Genomic DNA, 22,086 nt, shown 5'->3' on the forward strand with positions numbered 1-22,086 from the left:
CTCATCCCGGCCTCCCCGGAGCCTCCTCCTCCCCTCCCTCAGGGAGCCTCCCAACTCCAGACTGGTTTCCAGCAATGTTTATTATCCCTTGTGAAGGAAGCGGGGCCCAACCCCCTCCCGGCCTCAGACTAATGAAGCCCTTGGGGAGGGGACGGGAATTAATGGACTCGGCTCAGACACCACATCCCGGCAGAGGCTGGGGGGGGGCGGGGGGACTGCGGGCCACACTCATCCCGTGTTCCTTCCATCCCTCACGCCGGCTGCCAGCCCCAGGGAGGGGAATTCTGGGCACAACTGCATGACCTGGGCGGGGGGCGCCCTCCCTTATTCGGGGTGCAACAGAACACAACAGCCAAAGCTGACTTCTGGGGCACCAATGTGCGGGGGGCGGAGGGAGGCGAGGAAAGGGGCTTCTGGGAGACATCCCTGATGGTGCCCCTCTGTCCCGGCGGGCTCCTGCACCACGTGTGCCCCAGTGGTACAAGGGAGAGAGGGATCCTGGGGCTCGCAGAGCATCTAAGGCAGCACCGGAGCAGTGGGGGCTCCTGGGATGCCCGCTGCCATGTCCACTGTCACACCCACTGCTGCACCTGCTGCCGCTTCCACTGCTGTGCCCGCTGTCACGCCCGCTCCATGCCTGCTGCTGCACCTGCTGCCATGTCCACTGCCGTGCCCGCTGTCACGCCCGTTCCACACCCGCTGCCGTGCCTGCTGCTGCATCTGCTGCCATGTCCACTGCCGTGCCCACTGTCACGCCCGCTCCACGCCCGCTGCCGTGCCCACTGCCTTACCCGCTGCCGTGCCCGCTGCCGCCTCCTCTTCCGCCGCCCCCTCGTCCTCAGAAAGCAGCTCCAGCCCGTCGGCATAGTCCGCCCCGACCACCTCACAATCGGGCAGCATCTCCTCCACCAGGATCTGGGTCAGGCCCTTGTTGGACACGGCCGGGAGGTTGGAGATGTCCAGGCGCCGCAGGCTCCTGGAGGAAGTTTGGGGAGGGCAGAGGTGGGCACACCGCGTGCCCGGGGGCCCCTGGGGGAAGCCGGGAGACCCGGGGGGGGTGGGCTGAGCTCTTACCGGAGGTGGTGGAGGCAGGCCAGGCCCCGCTCGGTGACCCTGGGGCAGCCAGCCAGCGAGAGCTCCTGCAGGCAGCTGCCCAGGGGGTGCAGGCAGCTCAGGCACCAGTCATCCACGTGGGGGCAGCCACACAGCCTCAGAGACCGCAGCCCGCTCAGCCGCACTGGCCGGAGAGGAGGAGGGGCGGATTAGGGCCGGCCTCCGGCCACAGTCAGCTCCCTCCCCAGCCTGGCCAGCCCCCTCACCCAGGTTCTTCAGCCCATAGTAGTTGATGATGCAGCCGCTGGCGTCCACCTCCTCCAGGGGCAGCTCCTCCAAGAGAGAGCAGTTCTGAAAGAATCTTTTCTTGTTTTGGGGCAGGATCCACTCCTGGTCCTGGAACCTGAGAGGTCAAAGCAGGCAAGTGTTCCCCCACCGACCGCAGCTCCCAGCCCCATTACCATGACCCAAAGGGCTCCCAGATCCCACGTCCTGAGCCCCCCATTAGGTGAGATGTTCTCTGGGAAGCACTGCCCCCCCACAGCGGCGCCCGGTAAATGCTCAGGCCCCCATCAAACTCAAGCCTCCCTGAACCTCTCCTGGAGTCCCCAGATCCAAGTCGCCCCAAAGAGGACGCCCGGATCTCTCCAGCTCTCACCTGACCGCTCCTCCTTGGTTCAGGATAAAGTTAGCCCCCGCCACGTCCGCGCTGTGGTATTTCAAGGTGTAGCTGAACACCCTGGGTTGAGAACGGGGTTTACTTCAGAGTGGGGAGGGGGAGGAAGGGGACAGCTAGCTCGACCACAGGCTCTAACACGTGATTGCTGAATGGGGGCTCCACTGCCATCCTCTAGTCCAGAAGTATTGGGGAAAGGTGGATCTTGGGGGGAACGCCCGGGATGGGGACCCCGTTGGAGGCAGCACAGTCTCCCCAAACGGGGAGGGGGCTCAGCCGTCTCCGGCTGACGGCCTGCGGCTCGGGTTCCTCGATGTGATCGGGCTGAGCGCGCTGCCCTCTCTGAAGAGGAAGGGACTGGACTCGGGCTCCTAAAGGCTTTTCCATCTCTGACACCCTGGCCCTCAGAAACCTGCACCAAGCACTCACTTGTTCATCTTATACAGGTTCCAGCTCCGGAAACGGGCAATCCAATCGCGTAACTGTTCCACGTCGTAGAATCGAGAAGCCATGGTGGCCAGCACGCCCCGCGGGCGGTCACGGCCAGGGCTCAGGTCATAGATGGGGTTAGGGCGGTAGCCAAAGTTACTCTGGTTGCTCAGGCTCCTGAGGGTCCCTCCTCCCGAGCACGTGGGAGGTCCAGCTCTGAGAAGCTACAAAGAAACAGACAAAAGAAGAGGAAGGGTGTAATGTCCCGGCCAGCTTTCTGGAGGGTCTTCGGACCCGCCCCGCTCTCAGCTGCATAATCCCCACGAGAATAGTCAGGGATAAAGTCCCAAGTCTTCATGGTCTCCTTCAGTCTCCCAGCCTGTCAGCAGCTCAGTCACCAGCCACTCAGCAGTCTGCACACCCAGATGGAATGGCCTGCTTTCCAGAGCCCCCGAGTTGGGGTGACAAAGCGTGTCATTGTGTTCTAGAGCCCCCACGCGGGGTGACTAAAATACAGTGTCCACACTGGCTCTCTGGAGGACCTCGGGACCAGCCCAAGTCCTCGGTCTTCGCGGAGAAGTGATAAAGGCAGAAGAGCCACCATGAGGCTGGTCAAGTCTTCTCCCCATGGCTGTCCCCAGTTTGCATACTCTATTACAATTCAATCAGTTAATCATACCGAGCATAAGCCAATCGTTGTATCGCTAGGGAACCATTATTTCTTGTAAGATTAAATCAATCCTACTGAACTAGGAACTAGTCAGCCCCGCACTAAACCAGATAGCCATTGTCTCATCAGTTCCACTGAGTTAGCACCTTGTAAGGATCTCCAGAGTTCTGGCCCATTACAGAACGGAGAGAGGGAAGGAAGAAAGGAGGGAGAGGGAAGGAGAGAGGGAGGGAGTGGGGAGGAGAAAGGGAGGGAGAGAAGGAAGGAAAGGGAGGGAAAGAGAGGGAGGAAAGGAGAGGAAGGGAGAGGCATTTAGGAAAGAGGGAGGAAGGGAAGAAGGGAGGAGAGGAGGGAGAGAAAAAAGGGTGGGAGGGAAAGAGAAAGGGGGAAGGAGGAAAGAGGGAAGGAGGGAGGTGACCCGCAGGCAGGGGGTCCCCCACCTCACTAAGGAACCTCAGATTTTCTGCTTTTTCCAGAATCACTAAAATTCCCCAATTCTTTTCAATTCCCAGATTTAAGTTTCAAACTATTCCCAGACCCCATATTTAGGACTCCCCAATTTCCCCTATCCAATTCAGCTAGCTCCCTTCCCCTGGGCAGCCCCGCCCCTTTCTCAATCAAGCTCCGCCCCGGGTGTGTCCCGCCCTCCTGTCCAGGGGCATCTCCAGTTCCGCCCCTACACCAGCACTCTCACGCAAGCTCCGCCCCTTGGCTTGCCCACCCCGGTTGCTCCTCCCCTGAAGAGTCAGTCCCAGTTGCCTTGCCAACTCGCCCGCCCCAATTTCACCCGGCACCTCAGCACACTTCATTCTCCATTGGCTGCTCGGCCCTCTCTCCTTATCCTCCCATTGGTCCTCAGTCGTGCTCTTGCCTATTCTTATTGGCCATCCCATCAGGTACCTCTGGCGACAGGCCTGCTGCAAAGGCCGATTTTCCCGGTCCCCCAGTGACCCTGGAGCTCGAACCCCGTCCACGTTTCCGCCCCTCTCCCCCCAGGAGCCTCAGTGACTTTCTGAGATCCAGTGCTCCGCCGCGAGTGTGGGAGAGGAAATCTTAGGAAGAGTCTGGTCCCAGAAGTCGTCTCCCTTCAGCAGAACCCCTGGATCAGCCTGGGAACCTACCGCCCTGGGCGCCGCCATCTTGGTTCTTTCCTCTGGCCAGAATCTGCCGGCCTCGCCCTCGCAACTGCTCAATCATTGGCTCTTCCTTCTTGAGATCCCGCCCCCCCATGACATTTACTGGATCCTCCCTCCCTAAATTCAGCCTTTACGATCTCACTCAGGTTCCCGCCTCTGGGTAATAGACAAGCCACCACCACGCCACTTTAGGCCACTCATTGGTTCCTTCCCTTCTTAGACCCGGCCCCTTCTTAAAGGCGCCAGAGTTCCTAATTCTGCATCTTTCCGAGGTCCTGCGCTCTCCTGCCGCCGCCCCCGGTTAGTCCTTCCTGGAGTCTGCCCTCCATCCCTCCTGCTGCTGGGGGCCGCGGCAGTCAGGGGCCAGCGGGTGCCCCGGCAGCAGGAGGGATTGTGGGAAGGCAGCAGGAGCCCGGGCCGGGCGGACTTTGGCCCCGTTGTCTGCGTGGCCCCGACAGCTCACGATGGAGGCCTGGGGGCGGCTGGCCAGGGCCGGGCTGGTCCCGCTGGAGCTGGGACCCCCTCCCCGCGCCCTGCGAGACCCCAGCGGGACCTGGAGCCGTGAAGGGGCCGGAGCCGGGGCGCCCCGGGCGCAGGACCCCGTGGGCTGCGTGTGGGAGCAGTTGGTGAGACAGAGAGAGATGGGGAGAGACAGAGATGGGAGAGAGAGACAAAGAGATGGGGAGAGACGGAGAGGTAGAGACAGAGATGGGGAGAGACAAAGAGATGGGAGAGACAGAGGAATGGGGGGGGGGGGGACAGAGGCCGATGGAGAAAGGGCAGGCGGCGGAAGCCAAGGCCGGAGGGAGCATCCGAGGGAGCATCCGAGGGAGCCGGGGGACGGCGGGGAGCTGAGCCGAGCCAGATACATGTGCGGCGGGGACCAGCCGGGCAGGGATGGAGGGGACTCTAACCACTGCCCCGCCCCCCAGTCTTTCTGTCCTAGATTGTCTTCGGGGAGTGACTGTGAGTTCCAAGAGCAGAGACAGCCCTTGGGGGGGACAAACTCCCCAGAGAGAGGGGAGGGGGAGGCGGAGGCTGAGAGGGAGCGGACGCTGGGTGCCGGGGCTTGCGGGACCGAGGCCGGGAATTGTGACCGCCCCTCCCCCTCTCCCCATCCCCCTCACCAGCCTTCTCCCCAACAGTGGAGCCTGCGGAGGATGGACCTACAACTGTTCAGTCAGCTGTGTGCCCTGGGCCTGGAGATCCAGGCCCTCCAGGAGGAGGCCGAGGCCGACTTGGATGAGGAAGAAGAAGGTCTGCGGACCTCCCCGACCGATTGGCTCATCCCAGACTTTGAAATCACTATCTGAGAGCCCAGCGCCGAGGACGGCCGCCCCCCAGAGAGCCCCCCAGGGAGCCCCAGATGTAGCAGAGGCTTCCTCCGGGAAGGCTCTTGAACTTTGCCCTGTCGGGGACAGAGGGGCTGCCGTTTGATCGATGGGAGAATGCGATATCGATAATAATGATGGCGTGGAAATTTTCTAAGGAAAACAGATTTCGGGTTCAGATGTTTGCTTATTGTATGTAGATATTAATAAATGAGTCCCAGATTTTTAAAGATTCAGCTCATAGGATATGGAGCTTAAAGAAACTTTATGCATGATTTAGTCCGCTCCCTCAGTTTACAGACAAACAGTCTGCAGAAGTAACTTGGCCAGGATCACCTGAGCTGGGGGTTCTCAGGGACAAGGTGACGCCATCTGCCGCTCTGCCCACTGAGCGCCTAGAAACCCCCCAGATCCAGCGACAATGTCTGCCCGTGAGCCGCGTCCGGGCAGCAGAGCGAGGGTCCCAGGCGAGGGTGGCAGTTCACGAGGTGGCGACAGCGAGGTGGGCAGCGGGGTGAGATGGGGACGGATTGTGGCCGGGAACATGGCGACTTTTGTGAGTGTGCGTTCGCCAGCGGGGTCCCGGGGGGGTGAGAAATGGGGGGGATGAGCCGCGGGACTTCCCCCAGCTCGGAGAGAAGAGGCACCAATGGCTCCACGAAGCTGAAGTCTCCTCTGTCGCCGGGCGGCCTGGGCCCTTGCTCAGGAGCTCCCCCCGAGGGCTTCTGCCTCCCGGAGCCAGACCTTGAGCTGCCGGGCGATCTTCTATCAGGGAGGAAGGGGAGGCCAGACCTGAGTTCCCAGCCCCCGCCCCCCTGCCTGCCCCTCTGACTTGGGGGGGCGGGGCCTGGGAGGGCCGGTCCCTGCTCACCTGGCGCCCCAGGCGGAGGCTGGGCGGGTCCGAGGGCCGGGCCGGGGCCATGTCTGAGCAGTGGGACGTGCCCCTCAGGAGCAGGGCCGGCTCGGAGGGCCGCGGGGCCCGGAGCACGCCCAGCACGTGCCAAGGGTCGATGTCACCTGGCGGCAGAGGGAGATGCTGAGGGGCCGCTTAGGGTGATCCCGGGAGCGAGGGTCTCCGGGGAGCCACGCACCCCTTACCGTTGACAAAGATCACACGGGTAGCCCCGGGGCTCTGGCCCCCGTAGTAGGTGTTGGTCCGGGCCACGGCTTCGGCCACGGAGGCCGGCGAGAGCCCGAACACCCGGGCACACAGCTGGAGCTGGGCGGAGAGCGCGCTGCGCCTGGAGAAGGGGCAGCTGGGGTCCTGACAGGTGATATCTGATGGGGCAGAGGCGGGTCTCAGAGCCCCCACCAACGCTCACGGGCGGTAGGTTAGGCTCGGAGGTCCCTGCGGGGCACAGGTGGGCCTGTGCAGGGCGGAGACTCAGCCGAGGGGAGTCGGGACTGGGGCCCGAGCACTGAAGGGATGCTACAGAGGCAAATCTGGCCTGGGCCTGGGGGAGCAGAGCCGGCCAGGAGAGGGCCGAGTGGGGGGCTTGGGCTCTGGGCTGGAGGGTCTGCAGCGGGGCCCTTGGCGTGCTCCCCGGGGGTGGCCAGGGGCCCGAGCGCAGATGGGGGGCGGGAGCTTCCTGGGCCCGAGGCGGATGGAGGCGGGATTGGGTCTCGCCTGGACGCCCCGGGCTTCTCGGCCGGAGCAGGAGCGTCACTCACAGTATCCGAACTCTGTGCACGTCTGGTAGAACCACTGCCTGTCGCCGGGGCCCGTGGCCCGGGGCCTGGTGTCCCTCAGGGCGGCCACGGCAGCCGCCCTCGAGCTGGGCAGGCAGGGGAGGCCCAGGGCCTGCAGGACAAGCTACGGCAGAGAGATGGCGTCTCAGCGAGGGAGCCGGGGCCCCGAGGTCCAGGGCGGCGGGACCGGCCCTCACCTGGACGGCGTCCCGGAGCCCCGACAGGGGCCCCCCGCTCCGGTTGGCCAGGATGAGGTGGCAGAGGCCGCTCACGTCCAGGGGCGCTCCGACCTGCCGGTCGTACTGCACGGCCGCCCCCACCAGCCCCTCCAGCTGCTCCAGGAGCTCGGCCTGGTCCTCGGGGGCCTCCAGGGCTCCACAGGCCCTCACCGCTGCCCGCAGGGCCACCCGGGCCTCCTGGCCCTCGGACAGGCCACGGTCCAGCTCGGAGAAGGCCCGGGCCACGGCCCTCTGGCACTAGCGGGGGGAACTCGGTCACGACGCCCTCCTCCCTCCTCCCCGCGCCCGACGCCAGGCCCACCCGCCTTCCCCTCAGCTGCGGACGCCTGGGAACCAGGAGCCCCCAGGCCGGGCAGGACCTCGGGGCTTCCTGGTCTCCCTGCCCCCAACAGCCCGAAGGGGAGGCTTCGGCCAAAGCCACGCAGGTGATAAAGGGAGTCTGGGAAGCTGAACCCCCAGGTCTGGAGGAGGCAACGGAGCCCAGGGAAGGGGATCCTGCAGGAGGAGGCCAGAGCCGGGCCTTCCGGGCCCTTACTGAGCCACGGTCCCCTCGCCCTCCCTGGTCAGTCGCTGCTCCCCGAAGGGAGAGGACGGTGGGGATCAGAAGGGCCTCCCTTTGGGGGGACTGGCTCACCCCGGGGCCCTCCAGGTGTCCCCAGCAGGCTTTCAGCTCGTTCCCCCCCAGGACCACCCCGCCAGCTCCGGGGTAACCAGTCCCACCCCAAGGCCCCACATCCCCGCGGCCCAGAGAGTACCTTCGGGGATCCACCCACTGCGGGGTCCGCCAGGCTCCTGGACACTCCCTGGGGGGGAAGGCAGGACTCCAGATCTGGCCCTCACCCGCCCCAGGCCCAGCGCCCGCTCGCAGGGGGGTCTCCTTACCCGGTTGTAGCTGGAGAAGTCCAGCTGGGCTTGCACGGGAGCCGAGGAGGCCACGGCTGCCCAGATGAGGTGGGGGAACTAGGAGGGGGAGACCGGCTCGTGAGGTCCAAGGGGGGCAGTCCTCCCCTCGGGCCTCCAGAGGGGGCCGGCCCGGCTGAGTTCTAGCCTCAGCCCCCGCCTCTCCCTCCCTTAACCCCCCAACGTGGGCTAGAGGGGGAGGATCCCGAACCTTCAGCCGGGCCCAGGCAGCCAAGGAGCCGGCGTAGGAGCCGCCAAAGCTGACCCAGGGACTGGAGGCCGAGATGTTGTAGATCCGAGAGAGATGGACGCGGGCGGAGGCCACGTCGGCCAGGCTGGGGGGGAGGCAGAGGGAGAAGCGGGATGGAGAAGCGCCGCGGCGCCGCGGACGGCGCTCGGACCAATCTGCAGGCCCGAGGAGGACCGGGGCGCTCCACACCCCGGGGTCCTCCATATCTGGGGGGTCGTCCTCCACCCCATGGGAGGATCCTCCACACCCCGGGGGGGTGGTTTAGTTTCCTCCTCCATAAATTGAAGAGATTGCACTCCGTGGTCCCCGAGTTCTCCTGCTCTCAACCTATGACCTTATCATCCCTTGTCCCTGGGAGAAAGAGATGCAAAGAAACCTGGGGAGCTGAGAAGGGCAAATGCCCACCTAGGGGTCCGGCGCTTGGCGGTCCCTTCTCCCAGCCAGGAGGAAGTCCCAGGTGAATCAGGACTCCTTCGCCGAGGAAGGGGCAGCCCTACCCTGGGAAGGGGCCCCAGCCGGACCCTCAGAGGGAGGGAGAGACTCCTGGCTCCCCCTCGGCCCCCTCCCACCACCACTCACGCATGCCGGCTGGACAGGAAGCGCAGCTGTTCCAGGCCCAGTCCTCCTGGGGGGACGCTGTGGCCGTAAAACCGGTGCTCCAGAGATACCACCAGAGCCCCAAAGGGAGGGGCCAGGGTCCCGGGGTGACCTGAGGGAGGGAGCTGATGGAAGGGGCCACCCTGGGCTGATGCCCGTCCAGGCCTCTGGCCCAGCAGTTTGGGAGACCCTCCCCAGCCTGAGGGACCCCGGGATGGGGAGCTTCTCCCTGGTCCCGCAGCTCGAGGCCCCCTCTCCCAGCCTCGTCCCTTCTCAGGGCCCTCGGGCTCCTGTCTGCAGCCTTCCCTACCTTTAAGCACAGAGCTCGGCCCAAGGCTGCCTTCGCCCCCGATGTGCAGGAACACGGGGCCGTCCGGGGCCCTCCAGTGATCAGCATTCACCCAGTACCTCTGAGCAGGGCGGGAGGAAGGGAGACCACCACCCTCACTTCTCTGAGCCGCAGATCGCCTTCCTCAGGTCCCCCAGGCAGGAAGAAAGCCCCCAGGCTTACCTCAGGAAACGGGGATGGCGCCAACGATGTCACTGATCCACCCTTGCACTAACCCCCCCCCATCACTCCTGATTCAACCACAGCCTCAAGCCCTGACCTCCCCTCTGCTCCTGGCCCTCGAGCTCCTGCTCCCCGAGGGTGACGGGGAGTCAGGGAACCCCAGCAGGGCCGCCCCCGGCTGCAGAAGGACAAGCCAGCCTGGGACGGCAGCGGGTCAGACCCTCAGCATATTTTATCCGAGAACAATTTGGGGACGTTCCCGAGTGGGGCTGGGCTACCCAGGATTTGTGCGGGGGGAAAACTTTGGGTGTTGGAGGTTAGACAGAAAACATGGGGTCCAGCAAGAAAGGTTGGGAGAGATTTCAGGGCCTCGGGCCCAGGATGAGTGTGGAGGGAACTTTTCCTGGGGAAAGGATTTGTACCCCAGAATGTATCTGGGTACAGGCCCGGGCTGAGGCGAGGGACCCGGACTGAGGGGATGGGCCTGGGCTAAGGCGAGGGACCCGGACTGAGGAGACAGGCCCGGGCTGAGGCCACAGGCCTGGTCAGGGAGGGAAGCTGAATTCTGGGAAGGATTGTTCTGAGAGCAGATGAGGAAAGGTCCCTGGGGGGCTGGGGGACAGAGGCCCGGGGAGCTGACCTGCAGGAAGGAGCGTCGGTCCGAGCTGTTAAAGGGATCCAGGGGCTGCCAGAGCCAGCCCTCCCTCGCCGAACTCGGCTCCCCCAGCTCAGCCTGCGCTTCTTGGACGTGCTCCCCAAACCGGCTCAAGAGGGAGCCTGGGAAGGAGCGAGAGGAAAGGCAGAGCTCAGCCTGGGAGACTCAGGGACCTCCCCCCGCCCCGGTCCTCGGCGAAGGGGGAGACACACCTGCAGCGGAGAGCCCCCAGAGGGACCCCAAGAGGAGCGGAGCCAGCAGGAGAGCGGCAGCAGGAGCCATGGCTCAGATACCGGAGAGAGGGGACGATCTGGGAGCTCCCCTGAGGGCCCTTATAATACCCCCGCCCCCAGTCTGGACATGCGTCTCTAGGAACAGCCCAAGCTCACCAGGAATGCCCCAAGCCCAGCGGGAGCCTGCCCAGACATCTGCAGCCCCCCCATTCCTTTCTCAGGTTACCCCCCAGACGCAGGCTCTCCCTCCTCCGGCCCCATCTCTCTCTCCTCTCTAGAGGTGGTCGATCTCTACAATTACTACCTGTTGCAGTCCTTACAAACCGCTAACTCATTAGAGTTGAGACGTTTTGGGCCAGAACCTGAAACAAGGCACTAAGTAGAACTAATTGCTACAACGCTTGTGTTCACACCTTTACTCATGGAGTTCACACTGTGGGAGATTTCAGGGTTTGGTAGGAGATCTCCGAATTCACACCTCACTGGAAGCCCTTAGGCCCAGAGAGCCCGCTGGGAGAAAACCCCTCTCTCTGATACGAAAGCAGAGGCCCAGTTAGAGTTCAGTGAATTACACGGGAGAGGAGCACTCTGGGCCAGACACAGACACTCTGGGAGAGCCACAAGCCCTCTCTCGGAGGCAAGAAAGATTCATTCCAACTCTTCCCTTGGTGCCGGCTGGGGCAGAGCTGCAGGAGCTCTCAGAACCGAGCAGAGAGAGGAATCCAGCTATCCGGGCCCAAGGAAAGAGACAAGACTTGGAAGGAGAAATAAACGTTTGCATTTTTACCAGCTGCCTGCACTTGGGGTAATTCTTGATCTGAACCGAGGCTGCCTCCAGAAAACCTCCCCGAGAAACCTCCCTTCTCCCCCAGAGAACCGTTTATATTATTTTAAGGAAGAACAAGGACTCCAACAACTACCAATCATAGATTTAGAGCTGGGAAAGATTTTAGCAGCCATCCCCCTCCTCATTTTACAAAAGAGGAAACCGAGTCAGAAAAATGACATGATTTGTTCAATAAGCAGATGGAGTAGAGTCGTCCGAATGGTCTCTGGAAGGAGCCCAAGGTGAGGAAGGGCCCCCCAGACCGGGATGGCTGCGCCCTAAAATGCAGGAGCCCCAGAACTGCAGGCGGGGACCAGTGGCGTGACTCAGATTGGCCTTTGGCAGCTGGGCCAGGGGGAGGGGGCTGGGGAGACCCCGGCATGGAACAACTCAGGAGAAAGGAGCCGGACGAACCCCTTCTGGCCCCCTTCTCCAGAGATCCCTCGCTGGCCCTTGTCCCCCATTGTGTCCGCACTGCCTCTGCAGGCTTTGGCTCTGGCCCTGTGTTCTGGGCCTCCCAGGGGAAGTTCCTGGTTGGGGGCCCGGGCATCTGCCCCGCTTGCCACCCCAGAACACAGAGGGCTGTAGGGGAAGAGCCGCCTGCCCTGGGACCCGCCCACAGCTGCCCCATAACCCAGAAAGCTCCTGGGGAGCTCGGCGTTTCCAGAGGCCAGTCTGGCTCAGCAAGGGGAGGGGGAGGCCCCGGCTTGGCCTAGTCCCCCCTGCTCCCCCCTCCATCTGTCCCAGGGATTAGGTGGATTAAGGCCTCAATTAATCTACCCCCCTCCCTCTCAGAAGCAGGGGAAGCGTCCTCTGTGACCCAAGCCTGGGACTGGACCCGCGTCCACCATGGCCGAGGCAGCCCGGACGCATCTGTGAGCCGAGCCCTCTCTGCGCCTCAGTTTCCCCAAATATAAGGCAACCAGACTGGCGCTGGCTCCCAAGGCCCCTTCTAGGTCGGGGTCTGGTCCCCTCAGATCCGGACAGGGGGACACTCCCAGGCCGAGACCTCTCGGCAAACCGAGGGCCAAAGGCCCCCCCAGATTCTGGGCAACCCCCAACCTCCCGTGTTACTGGGGCACTAGGGGGTGTGGGCGGGAGAAAGGCAACCCTTAGTGGAGAGGCGAGGGGGGCACTGCCCAGGCCCAGAAAGTCCCGGCCCGGGGAACTCTATTCCTGCAGGGGACAAGTCCAGGCGCCCGAGGGAGCCAGGGAGCCGGTGCTCTCTGGCCCCGGGGTCTCTCCAGACCACCCTTTGGGGCGGTTTTTCTGCAGCAGCCACAAATGTTATTCGGAGAGGAAGGGAGACTGTGTCCCCATTTCCCACCAGGCTCAGCCGCCCGTCCCTCCCCCAAATCCCCTCCAACCTGCTGAGAAGGCCCCAGGGACAGGCCAGGCTAAGAGGATTGGAGCTGGTGCTTGCAAAATTAGATCGCGGAGGGGAGGGAGGGAGTCTGGGCTGGGCTGTGGCCCGGGCCAACCCGGCTGCCCATGTTAAGGGGCAAATGTGCGATGGATGCAGAAGAAACAGGATGGGGTGGGGGTGGGGGGGTTAAATGGAGACTGAGCCCGAAATAGAGCAGGGACTGGGCAGACCTCCCCACAGCCAAGCCCCCTTTCCTTCCCACCTTCCAAGAAATCAGATGCTCCAAGGTCAGGGTGCTGTTCTGCTTTGTTTTTATTGAAATGGATAAAATTCAGGGGAGGAAAGGTCTTCTCACTATATACTGACTCAGAATGATCTAGGTGGCAAGAAGGGGGTGGGGGTTACTTGGTGAGGAAGAGTGGGATTCTGGGAATAGGTGAGAGCATGCTCTCGGGTCTGGACTCCCCCGGATCCCCAAGGAAGGGTCCATGAGAAGGGCTAAGTTGGAAAGAGGTGGGACCTTGCTGACTCCTGTCAGAAATAACTGGAAAACGCCCAACCCGGGAAAGCTCCAAGGGAACCATTTACACTCTCGGGGACATAAGCTGGAAGGAAACCTTGAGATCTGCTGCAATCCCATTCTACAGCTGAGTAAACTGAGGCCTCAGTTACATTCTGATCCTGGAACTATGTGAAACGATGTGAGACCTTCCCAGCTCCTTCCAGGGCTCCCATACTGTTCCCCACACGGGTCTCCTGGATGCTCCTTACTCCCCCCACGGAGGCTTCCTCTGGGACCTAGCTAAAATCTCGCTTTCTACAGGAACCCCCTTTTCCTAGTGCCTTCCTTCTGCCGTCTCCCCCACGAGGGAGGGCAGGGCTAGTTTGGGCTTTGTAACCTTAGCCGTTAGCACAGGGCCTCCTGGCGCGTCATTTGAGCCGATTCCTTGTGACCCCGTTGGGGGTTTTCTTGGCAAAGATGCTTCGCCATTTCCTTCTCCAGCTTATTGAACAGACGAGGAAACTGAGGCAAACAGGGTTAAGTGACTCGCCCGGAGCCACACAGCCGGCAGGAGAGGCTCTCGGACTCTGGCCACTGAGCCCCGGAGCCCAACAGCTGCTCAGGGCAGGGACCACGTCTTGCGCAAACCTCCCATTACACAGAGAAGCTGAGTCCTTGTTCCGGACGCAGCTAACGGGAGAATCAAGATGATCAGTAAGGTCCGAGGCCCCCCTGGCACTCTGGCTGCCACGCCGGGTCTTCCCAGTTCCCTTTTCCAAATGCCCCCGCGGGCGCCCTCTGAGCAGAAGAATCAATTTAGTGACGACTGAAACATGAACTAAGCAGAAGACACTCCCGCGGGATTCCCCGGTGACAAAGTGTGGGATGAAGGGAGAGGGAAACCCGCGGATCTCCCGCTGTTCCAAGCCCGCCCAGGACCTTGTCCCAACATTTGTGGAAACTCGGCTGGGTGGAGGAGTGGCTGGAGCCCCGGCCCGGAGCCAGGAGGGAGATCCAAATCGGACGGGCTGTGTGCTGCTGGCGAGTCACTGAAGTGCCTCCAGAAACAAACAAAACCCACTGGCCAAGCGGGCGTGCTGAGGGTCTGGGGCCGCGCCGAGGGTCCGGGGCCGCGCCGAGGGTCCGGGGCCGCGCCGAGGGTCCGGGGCCGCGCCGAGGGTCCGGGGCCCAGCAGTCTAGGGAACGGCCTTCGGGAGAGCTGGCCCGAGCCCCTGCCAGATCTTTGACCCCGTACAGGCCCCCGATGGAGGCCAAGGTCGGCGCTTCTTCCTCCCAGGGCGCCCAGCCCTGGAGTTTGGGGCGAGTTTCTGGCCTTTGACAGGGCGGGAAGATTGCTGTGAAGGGGTCCACCTGCCCAAAGTCTGCCCAGGCTCGTTTTCCCTCAGCCGCTCCTTTCTCGTCCTTCGGCCGTGTCAGAAGCGGAAGGACTGCGCCCCCGGCCGTGTGCCGCCAGTGGGGTAGCCTGGGTCCCAAACACGCCGTTTCTTCCGCTGCACGGCCGGGCAGAGGTTGCCAAAGGCCCAGGAAAATCGAGTCCTTTCCTGCTTGGCCGGGGGAGCTTTCAGCTGGTCAGCTCAGTCCTTTGGGGGTAGGCCCCCCTATTTTTGAATTTTTGTTCTTCTAACTGTAGAAGAGACCCCAGAGGCGAGAGCTAAAAGCGAGTTCCTCGTCTCCGGCCAAAACCATAGACTTTTGTTTCCATTAAGCTGCTAATAGTGACCTTGGAGGTCATTGCCCCCCAAAATTAGAGGGAGACCCAGAAAGAGAAGTGTTTAAGGTTACGAAGGTGACAAATGGGCGACCAGGATCCTGAATCCAATGTGAGATGGTGAGAGTTTCCTTTTTTTCTTTCCTGGTTCAGAAGGAGGAATCCTGCTCTGGTAGGGAGCAGGGACGGACTGGGCGCTCCCTTCCTTATCTATAACACCTGGAATTTCCATGAACCCTGATCCTTGTAATCCAGGCAATCGGCCGTCGTGCTGAAATTGAATTTCCAGGTGCTGCTGGGGTCTTTGTAATCCAGGCAGTCCACGGGGCTGAAGCCCAGGCCCCCGGCCCCAAAGCTCTGACCTGACAGGGAGGCCGGGGACTGGCCCAGGTGGGGCCCCATGCCAGGGGCAGGGAGGGGGCTGAGCGAAGAGCCGGGTCCGCCCAGCTGGGACCCCATGGGTGACAGGTAGGGGCTGCAGTCTAGACCCCCGAAAAAGGAGCTAGAGCTCCCGTATGGCGACGAGGAGGCACTGAAGGCCGCTGGGGCCGGCGTGTAAGTCAGCGCGTAGGAAGAGGAGGCGGCCACGGAAGCCCCGGGGCCGCGCTGGGCACAGACGGACGAGCCCCCCGCTGCCCCCATGGCGGCCAGGGGGTCCGGCAGCGGAGACAGGGCGGGGCTCCAGATGGAGACCGAGGCTGGCGGAGGAGTGCCCGAGGGGGCCGGGGCCGGGCTGTAGGAGCCGGGAGGCTCGGGCCCGGGATCCGCTCCACCTCGGGGAGGGGAGATGCCCTTCTTCTTGGGGGGCCGGGCCTTGGACGCCCCCCCACCCGCCGGCTGCTGCTGCTGCTGCTGCTGCTGGCGACACTTGGCGCGACGGTTCTTAAACCAAACCTGTCCGGGGGAGAGGGGGAGATTTAGAAGGGGAAGACCACCAGGAGTCGGGGGGCCGCCACTTAGGGGGGCAATGCCAGGAACCTAGTGCTCCGTGAGACCATGGACACATGGCCAGAGGGGAAGGGGAGGGGGCCCAAGGGGCTCAGGGGAGAGGGGCCCAAGGCTAGACCTGGACTCGGGATTCTGGGAGGTTGATCTTGCCCGCCACGTCCTCCCGCATGAAGATGTCAGGGTACCGAGTCTTGGCAAAAAGGCCCTCCAGGATGTCGAGCTGAGCCCGAGTGAACGTGGTCCGCTCCCGGCGCTGCTTCCGTGGCGTGCCTGGGGAAGGAAGGATGGTCTCGTCAGGAGCCGTGGGGAAACCAGGACTGGGGGAGAGCGTGACCTCCCCTCCATCTTTCTGGTTCTTCAGTCACCTCTGGATGCTCTTCCCTTCTCTATACCTTCTCCCCATGCTCTCCTACCATCTCCTTCCTTTTTCCTCTTTCTGTAGCCCCAGAAGGGCCCCTCAGCCTTCCTGGAGCGACCATGCAAGAAAGCAGCCTTTCCCGGCGGAGCCGGAGCTCAGAGCCGAGGTCCAGCATTGGCTTGGAGACCTCCAGGCGCGGGACCACCCCTCCCTCATCTACCACAGGTTTCCCCTGGCTTCTAGTCCGGACCCGGACCTTAGGAGCTTCTGGGTTTCCAGGGAAATAATCTCTCTCTCTCTCTCTCTTTTTTTTTTTGGAAATAATCTCTTCCAAAAGATGCTCCTTCCAGTCCTTAAACACTGGAGATCCCAGAGAAGTCTTCTCCAGACTCATTATGCCCAAGTGAGGAAACTGAGGCACAAGTGTCCAAGGTCACACGAGCATCATCTACATTTGAACCCACTCTTTGATTTCCAATTCAGCGCGTCCCTACTTCCCCTGTCCCTTTTTACTTTCATCTTTTTCTCTTCCATCTCCCCTCCACCTTTTTCCCTCCCCATAGAAGCCATGGGATTCGGGGGAAAGAGGTTTGGACCTGAGCATCTGAAGACCTGGTTTCTGGTCCCCTTGATTTGATGTAATCTTGGGCAAGTCTTTTTCCTGCAATGGGTCTCAGTTCCTGCATCTGTAAAATGGGGATAGCACCAGGTTCTCAAAAAAGGAAATGGCAAAAGGGGATGTGTGAAGGGGCTCTGGAATAAGTCTAGACTCAAGGAGCCAGAAGACCCTTTTCCATGAGAAAGAAGTTCTTTTTTTAAGTCTTTGTAAAATGGGACACAGAATCTTGAGAGTTAGAAGGGAGGTAACCAGAGGTGTGAGCAGCTCATTAGTCCAACCCTTAACTTGGAGAAGTCATTATTTTAATATTGCTGAACCATCAGTGAGAGAGAATCCACCGGGTTCCACTGGGGGAGAATTCTCATTGTCAGGCAAACTGCCGGATGGTTAAGTCCTCCATCACCCAGGGCTCTCCCTTCCCGCCTTCTGGGAGGTAGTGCAATCCTTCACCTCAAAAACAGCCCCGGCCTGGTTTGCTCCTACGGCACAATCTAGATCCCTACATTGACCTGGAAGTTCTCCAACTCATCAATACCCTTGAGCACAAGTGGATAAAAATATTCCAGATGTGGCCAAGAATCAGTGTCTACTTGTCCCAGTCATTTTTCTAGGTGCTGGGGATAGAAACCCCAAAGCTGACAGTCTCTGCTCTCCATGAGTCAACAAGCCCCCCCAAAGTAGACAGAACTTTCTCCCTGCTAAGTAATACAAAACAGACACAAAATCAATGTAGAGTGGTTCAGGATGCGATCAGTAGCAGGTCACGGGAAATCAGGAAGGACGCTGGGGATCTCAAGAAGGAATGGAATAAGCATTTACATCATGCCTATTGTGCACTGGGCATGGTACTTCACGTTTATAGATATTATTGAATCTGATCCTCATAATTAATTTCAATTTTACACTCGAGGAAACTGAGGCAAAGTCACACAGCTAGTGTCTGAGGTCCTACTTGAACTCGAGATCTTCCTGGCTCAATTTTACTCCTTAAAGTAGAACCAGTCCCAGCAAATCTGTATTAATGTAGCCCATTTTCAATAATACCTCCAAAAAAAACCGTGAAACCAATAGAGCTTAGTAGGTTTTCTCAACAGCCACGCGGCATTTGAATTGTAATCCTTAAAGCTAGTGCATAGATCCCCAGAAGACTAGAGTTCAAATTCAACCTCAGGCCCACATCATTTGTGATCCTAGACAAGTCAAAATTTGCCTCAGTTTCCTCATCTGTCAAATGAGAAAGTAATGGCAAATCCCTCCAGTGAAAACGCCAAATGGGACCACAGACACTAGGACAATTCAACCATAAACCCTCAGAGATTTTTCTGGGAAAAGGTTGGATTAGGGCAGGTGATTTTCCAAAGCCCTTAACAATTCCCGGAAGATTTTCCAGAGTGAGATCTTTAAGATTCCAGATTTGATCACCTTTATCTACCACTCCAAGGCAAATTAAGAGTCTGATAAGCAGGCCCAGGTCTTCCCTAACAATTGCTCTTTTCTTAAATGATTAAATGATTCTAGTCAAGCTTCCGGATCTAATCATTCGACAAACACACTTCCCAAGTCACTACCGTTGGCCAAATCCGATGGCCTTTTCTCAGTCCTCAACAAACCAGAGCAATTCTTGGACGATGGAAAGCCTCGCCCCGCCCGACACGCCAAACCCTGCTCTTCCCACCTTCCCTGTTCCTATCTGAGACACCATATCCTTCCCACTCGCTCGGGCTGGCAACTTCAAAACCAAGGAGAGAGCCTTTCTTTACTCCTCATCCCCCATATCTGATCCAACCCCAAGATGAGATTGGCTTTTTTTTTTTTTTTTAAATCTCGCGTGATCCATCCCCTTCTCCCTTTTGCCATTCTGCTCTGCTGGAGGTCCTCATCTCCCAGTTTAACTATTGCGACTGGGTTGCCACCCTATCTCTGGTCTGTTAAAAGGAAAATCGTTGGGTTTTCTCAAGCTGTAACGAGGCAAAACTCAAGACAAAGAGCTTATTATAATGTGTCAAGGGAGCACCATCTTGACAGGCTGAAAGTGACCTCGATTATCTTCCCTGTCTCCCTTTGCCCTCCAGTATCGAATACAATAAAATCCTTTTTATGTCTGGTGTTCAAGTCTTCTCTCTACCTTGCTGGTCTTCACATTATATCCCCAAGTCCTCAGGGACAGTCTCTGCTGCCACTTAAACAAGGCATTTTCCACTGTCCTTCCTGTCTGAAATTCTCTTCCTTCAAGGAAAATCCCTCCTAATTGTGCATATTTAACCCCTATCGGATTGCTTTCTGACAGGGAGAACCATTTGGAAGACAAGGTTTTTGCAAAGGTGAACGTTGAAAAATAAAACACTATTAAAAAAATAAAATAAATAAAAATAAAAATAAAATCCCAGTTGGAACAGGTCAATGCTGAAAGATTACCCACGCATATATCTTGCAAATAAAAATAAAACCCCTTAAAATCCCAGTTAGATATATTTAGCATATATAGGACTGCTTGCCATCTAGGGGAGGAGGTGGAGGGAGGGAGGGGAAAATCGGAACAGAAATGAGTGCAAAGGATAATGTTATAAAAAATTACCCTGGCATGGGTTCTGTCAATAAAAGGTTATTATAAAATTTTTAAAAATATAAATAAAGTTCAAAAAAAAAATCCCAGTGAGAAGAGGTTTTGCAAGGGTCCATGCTGAAAAAGTACCCATGCCTATATCTTGCAAATAAAAAGCTATCATAAAAAATAAAAATTAAGACAAAATCCCTTCTCCAAGAACTTTTTCAACTTCCCTTCATGGTAGCGCTTTTCCTGTGTGGATCATGACGCATTTTTCTGGCTTTTTTCATCATGCTTCTCCCTTAATAAAATTTCCAAGCACTAAGAAAAAAAAAATCTGTCTTTTGATTTTCTTTGTCTCTCCGGTCTTGTTTAGCACATAGTAGGTGCTTAATACCTAGTTGTTCACTAACACTAGACAAGGCAAAGCACAGATCACTTTAAAACTCCACTAATGACTTGTTCCATTATGATATCAATTCATCAGGGGTTACTCTTTGGGCCTGTTTGGTTTTTCATCCAGTTCTACCATATTTCTCCCACTTTTCCACCAAAAAGAGAACATGAGAATCTGGCAAATGTTTTGTTCAAATGGAGACAGATTCTGGCGATGGCGCTTTCCTGAGCTTCCAGGTAAGAGTTGGACTCTCCCCCTCACAAGAGTATGTACGGGTTATTGCAAACTTAGAGCTATGGATTGACAAAGTTCTACCTCTGGATCCTTTTCTCCCCTGTCCCCTCTCCTTTTCCCAGTAACAGTCAAAGGGTCTTGCCTCCTTCCCTGCGACCTCTCTCCCTTTCTCAGCATGTCCCCTCGTTTCTTCCCTTTCTCTTCTCCCTCAGCCCTCTCCCACAATTCTTTCTCCCTCCCTTCCCTCCAGAGCTGGTCACAGTCCAGGCTTCCCTCCGCACAACGAGGCAGCAAAACGAACCGACTTGGAGCTCCCGGCCCACCGGTAGCCAATTCCTTCCCCTTCCAGGGTCCACCTGCCCCGGACACTCACCTGAATAGCCAGCGGCGGGGGTCCCGTGCAGAATCTCCAGGGCGGGTGCCGTCAGGGCCAAGGCGTTGACCGAGTAATGGGGTGGGGGGGACTTGAGGTAAGAGGACATCATGCTCCCGGGACCAGGGACCCAGGGGTCCAGGCTGAAAGGATGGTGGGAGGGGCCAGTCAGGGCTGCGGTAAGCCTCCCACCTCAGGCAATCAAGGAGAATAAGGAGAAAAGGGCGGGTGGAGCCCTCCCTCAGGAAAAAGGTCTGGCGGTGGGAAAGTACTTTAGGGCTCACCAGCCCCAGAGAGCCAGGGAGGAAGAGGAGGGACGGGGGCTCAGAAAGCTGCGTGCAAAGGAAGAGAAATCCAGAGAGCCAGGGAGAGGGAGAGACATGAGAGAGAGTCGGGATGCGGCGGGAAGCGCGTGCTGGAGCCCCCCTGGAAGAGAGAAGACAGGGGGAAATTCAGACTGAGGGAGACTCCCAGGGAGAGCGCTCCCGGACTGGAGAAGAACACGAGTTTGCAGAGGGAAGATTTAAATACAATAACTGAGGGATGGGCAGGGCCTACGACCTCCGGTGCCCCACCCAGTTTGGGCCCGAGGGCTGGGAGGGGGCCCGGACGACCCCCACAGGTTTCCCTTTAGGTCCTGCCTCCCACCAAAAGCTACAAGAGGACAAAACGAAGTGGCCCCTGCTCTCAAGAAGCCTTGCGTCCCTGCCAGTTCACGGGTGCAGGTGCCCCCCCCCCCATTTCTGTCAGGCCCATGTCTTGGTCTTGGCCGCTCTCCCTTCGGTCTGTGGCTGACCCCCACTTCTGCAGCCTGGGACCCTTTTCCCTCCCCACCCCCCTGCCTTTTTCTGCCTTTCTGGCTCTGCGACTGTCCATCCCCGCTTAGTCCCTCGGTCCCTCCGCCGGTTTCCTCTCTGAATCCCTCAGCCCGTTTCTCTGCCGTCGCCCCCCAGGCCCAGCCCAGTCTCCGGGCTGTTTAATCCCCAAACTCTCGGGGGTCTCCCCTCCCCCCGGAGCTGGCTGCTCACCTGCTTCCGGGCCAGACTAGGTCCAAGGGGCTCTGAGGCAGGGGCAAGGACCAGCTCCACGGTCCCTTGGGAGGTGGAGAGCTGAAAGCTGTGGCCACTCAGGCCCCGGGGATTTTAAGCCTGGTCTCGGAGTGATGTCACCCCAGGCTGGCCTGGATCCTGGGCCCTAATCCCGGGGAAGGCCGCCTCTCCCTCTCCCTGGCACCAGGAGGTGACATTGGGCAGGGGGAGGGGGTGGAGAAACCAGCCGGCCCCTAATCCCTTCCCTTCCCCCAACATTGACCTGGCAATCAGGGCGAGGGGAAGGGGGAGCACTGGAGGAGCACGGCCCCCTTGCCTCAAGCTAACCAAGGCTGCTCCAGCCACCCTCCCGTCCCCCTTCCCACTCCTCAGCCACACTTCTGCTCTCCAGGCTTTCTCATTCTGCTAGAGAGGCACGGAGTACAATAGGTGCTTAATAAATGCTTGTCCACTTGCCTTTGTGTCTTTTGTCTTGGACGTGTATTAGTCTCCAGTTCTTAGGTGTAAACCCGGGCCCAGAAACCTAAGTCCAAGGTCCTACCTCATCCCTGCCCTTCCCCGGGAGCTCCGGCATAAAATTCGCCCCAGGCTCTGTCTGGTCAGGCCCACTGGTGACAACAACTGAGCAATTCTGGGACTTGTAACGTTTGCAAAGCACTTCACGCATCTGATCCTGATCAACTGACTGAGGGAGGGACGCCATGATTATCTGCATTTCACAGAGCAGGATCCCAGGCCACCAAGTCGGGGGCTGGCGCAGGATTCGAACTC

The 22,086-nt window shown here is 59.4% G+C and overlaps 4 protein-coding genes across 6 annotated transcripts; 1 reads left to right on the forward strand and 3 right to left on the reverse strand.

The window, feature by feature from the left end:
* Nucleotides 1-62: 62 nt before the first annotated feature.
* On the reverse strand, nt 63-4,103 carry DMAC2 (distal membrane arm assembly component 2). 2 transcript variants are annotated; one of them, XM_051989253.1, is made up of 6 exons: nt 3,950-4,103; nt 2,159-2,382; nt 1,712-1,792; nt 1,320-1,456; nt 1,075-1,237; nt 63-976 (listed from the first exon to the last, which is right to left on the reverse strand). In XM_051989253.1, the coding sequence occupies exons 1-6, from the start codon at nt 3,965-3,967 to the stop codon at nt 751-753; spliced, it is 849 nt and encodes a 282-aa protein (XP_051845213.1). In that variant the 5' UTR covers nt 3,968-4,103; the 3' UTR covers nt 63-750. The 2 variants fall into 2 exon arrangements, with proteins under 2 accessions (XP_051845213.1, XP_051845212.1); XM_051989252.1 differs by lacking the exon at nt 3,950-4,103 and adding an exon at nt 3,623-3,903.
* A 49-nt stretch (nt 4,104-4,152) lies between these two features.
* On the forward strand, nt 4,153-5,531 carry ERICH4 (glutamate rich 4). Of its 2 annotated transcripts, none has more exons than XM_051989257.1 (2): nt 4,153-4,590; nt 5,095-5,531. In XM_051989257.1, the coding sequence occupies exons 1-2, from the start codon at nt 4,429-4,431 to the stop codon at nt 5,275-5,277; spliced, it is 345 nt and encodes a 114-aa protein (XP_051845217.1). In that variant the 5' UTR covers nt 4,153-4,428; the 3' UTR covers nt 5,278-5,531. The 2 variants fall into 2 exon arrangements, with proteins under 2 accessions (XP_051845217.1, XP_051845218.1); XM_051989258.1 differs by having other exon boundaries at nt 4,156-4,590; nt 5,110-5,531.
* Nucleotides 5,532-5,635: 104 nt separating this feature from the next.
* On the reverse strand, nt 5,636-10,418 carry PRSS16 (serine protease 16). The gene is made up of 12 exons (XM_051990869.1): nt 10,349-10,418; nt 10,122-10,258; nt 9,281-9,380; nt 8,953-9,082; nt 8,335-8,458; nt 8,106-8,183; nt 7,979-8,026; nt 7,182-7,460; nt 6,967-7,108; nt 6,394-6,573; nt 6,167-6,312; nt 5,636-6,060 (listed from the first exon to the last, which is right to left on the reverse strand). The coding sequence occupies exons 1-12, from the start codon at nt 10,416-10,418 to the stop codon at nt 5,998-6,000; spliced, it is 1,497 nt and encodes a 498-aa protein (XP_051846829.1). The 3' UTR covers nt 5,636-5,997.
* Nucleotides 10,419-15,002: 4,584 nt separating this feature from the next.
* LOC127556231 (homeobox protein otx5-like) lies at nt 15,003-20,442 on the reverse strand. The gene is made up of 3 exons (XM_051989254.1): nt 20,267-20,442; nt 15,859-16,010; nt 15,003-15,686 (listed from the first exon to the last, which is right to left on the reverse strand). The coding sequence occupies exons 1-3, from the start codon at nt 20,376-20,378 to the stop codon at nt 15,003-15,005; spliced, it is 948 nt and encodes a 315-aa protein (XP_051845214.1). The 5' UTR covers nt 20,379-20,442.
* Nucleotides 20,443-22,086: the final 1,644 nt, after the last annotated feature.

The sequence above is a fragment of the Antechinus flavipes genome, chromosome 3 (assembly GCF_016432865.1).
Source record: "Antechinus flavipes isolate AdamAnt ecotype Samford, QLD, Australia chromosome 3, AdamAnt_v2, whole genome shotgun sequence".
Taxonomy (NCBI): domain Eukaryota; kingdom Metazoa; phylum Chordata; class Mammalia; order Dasyuromorphia; family Dasyuridae; genus Antechinus; species Antechinus flavipes.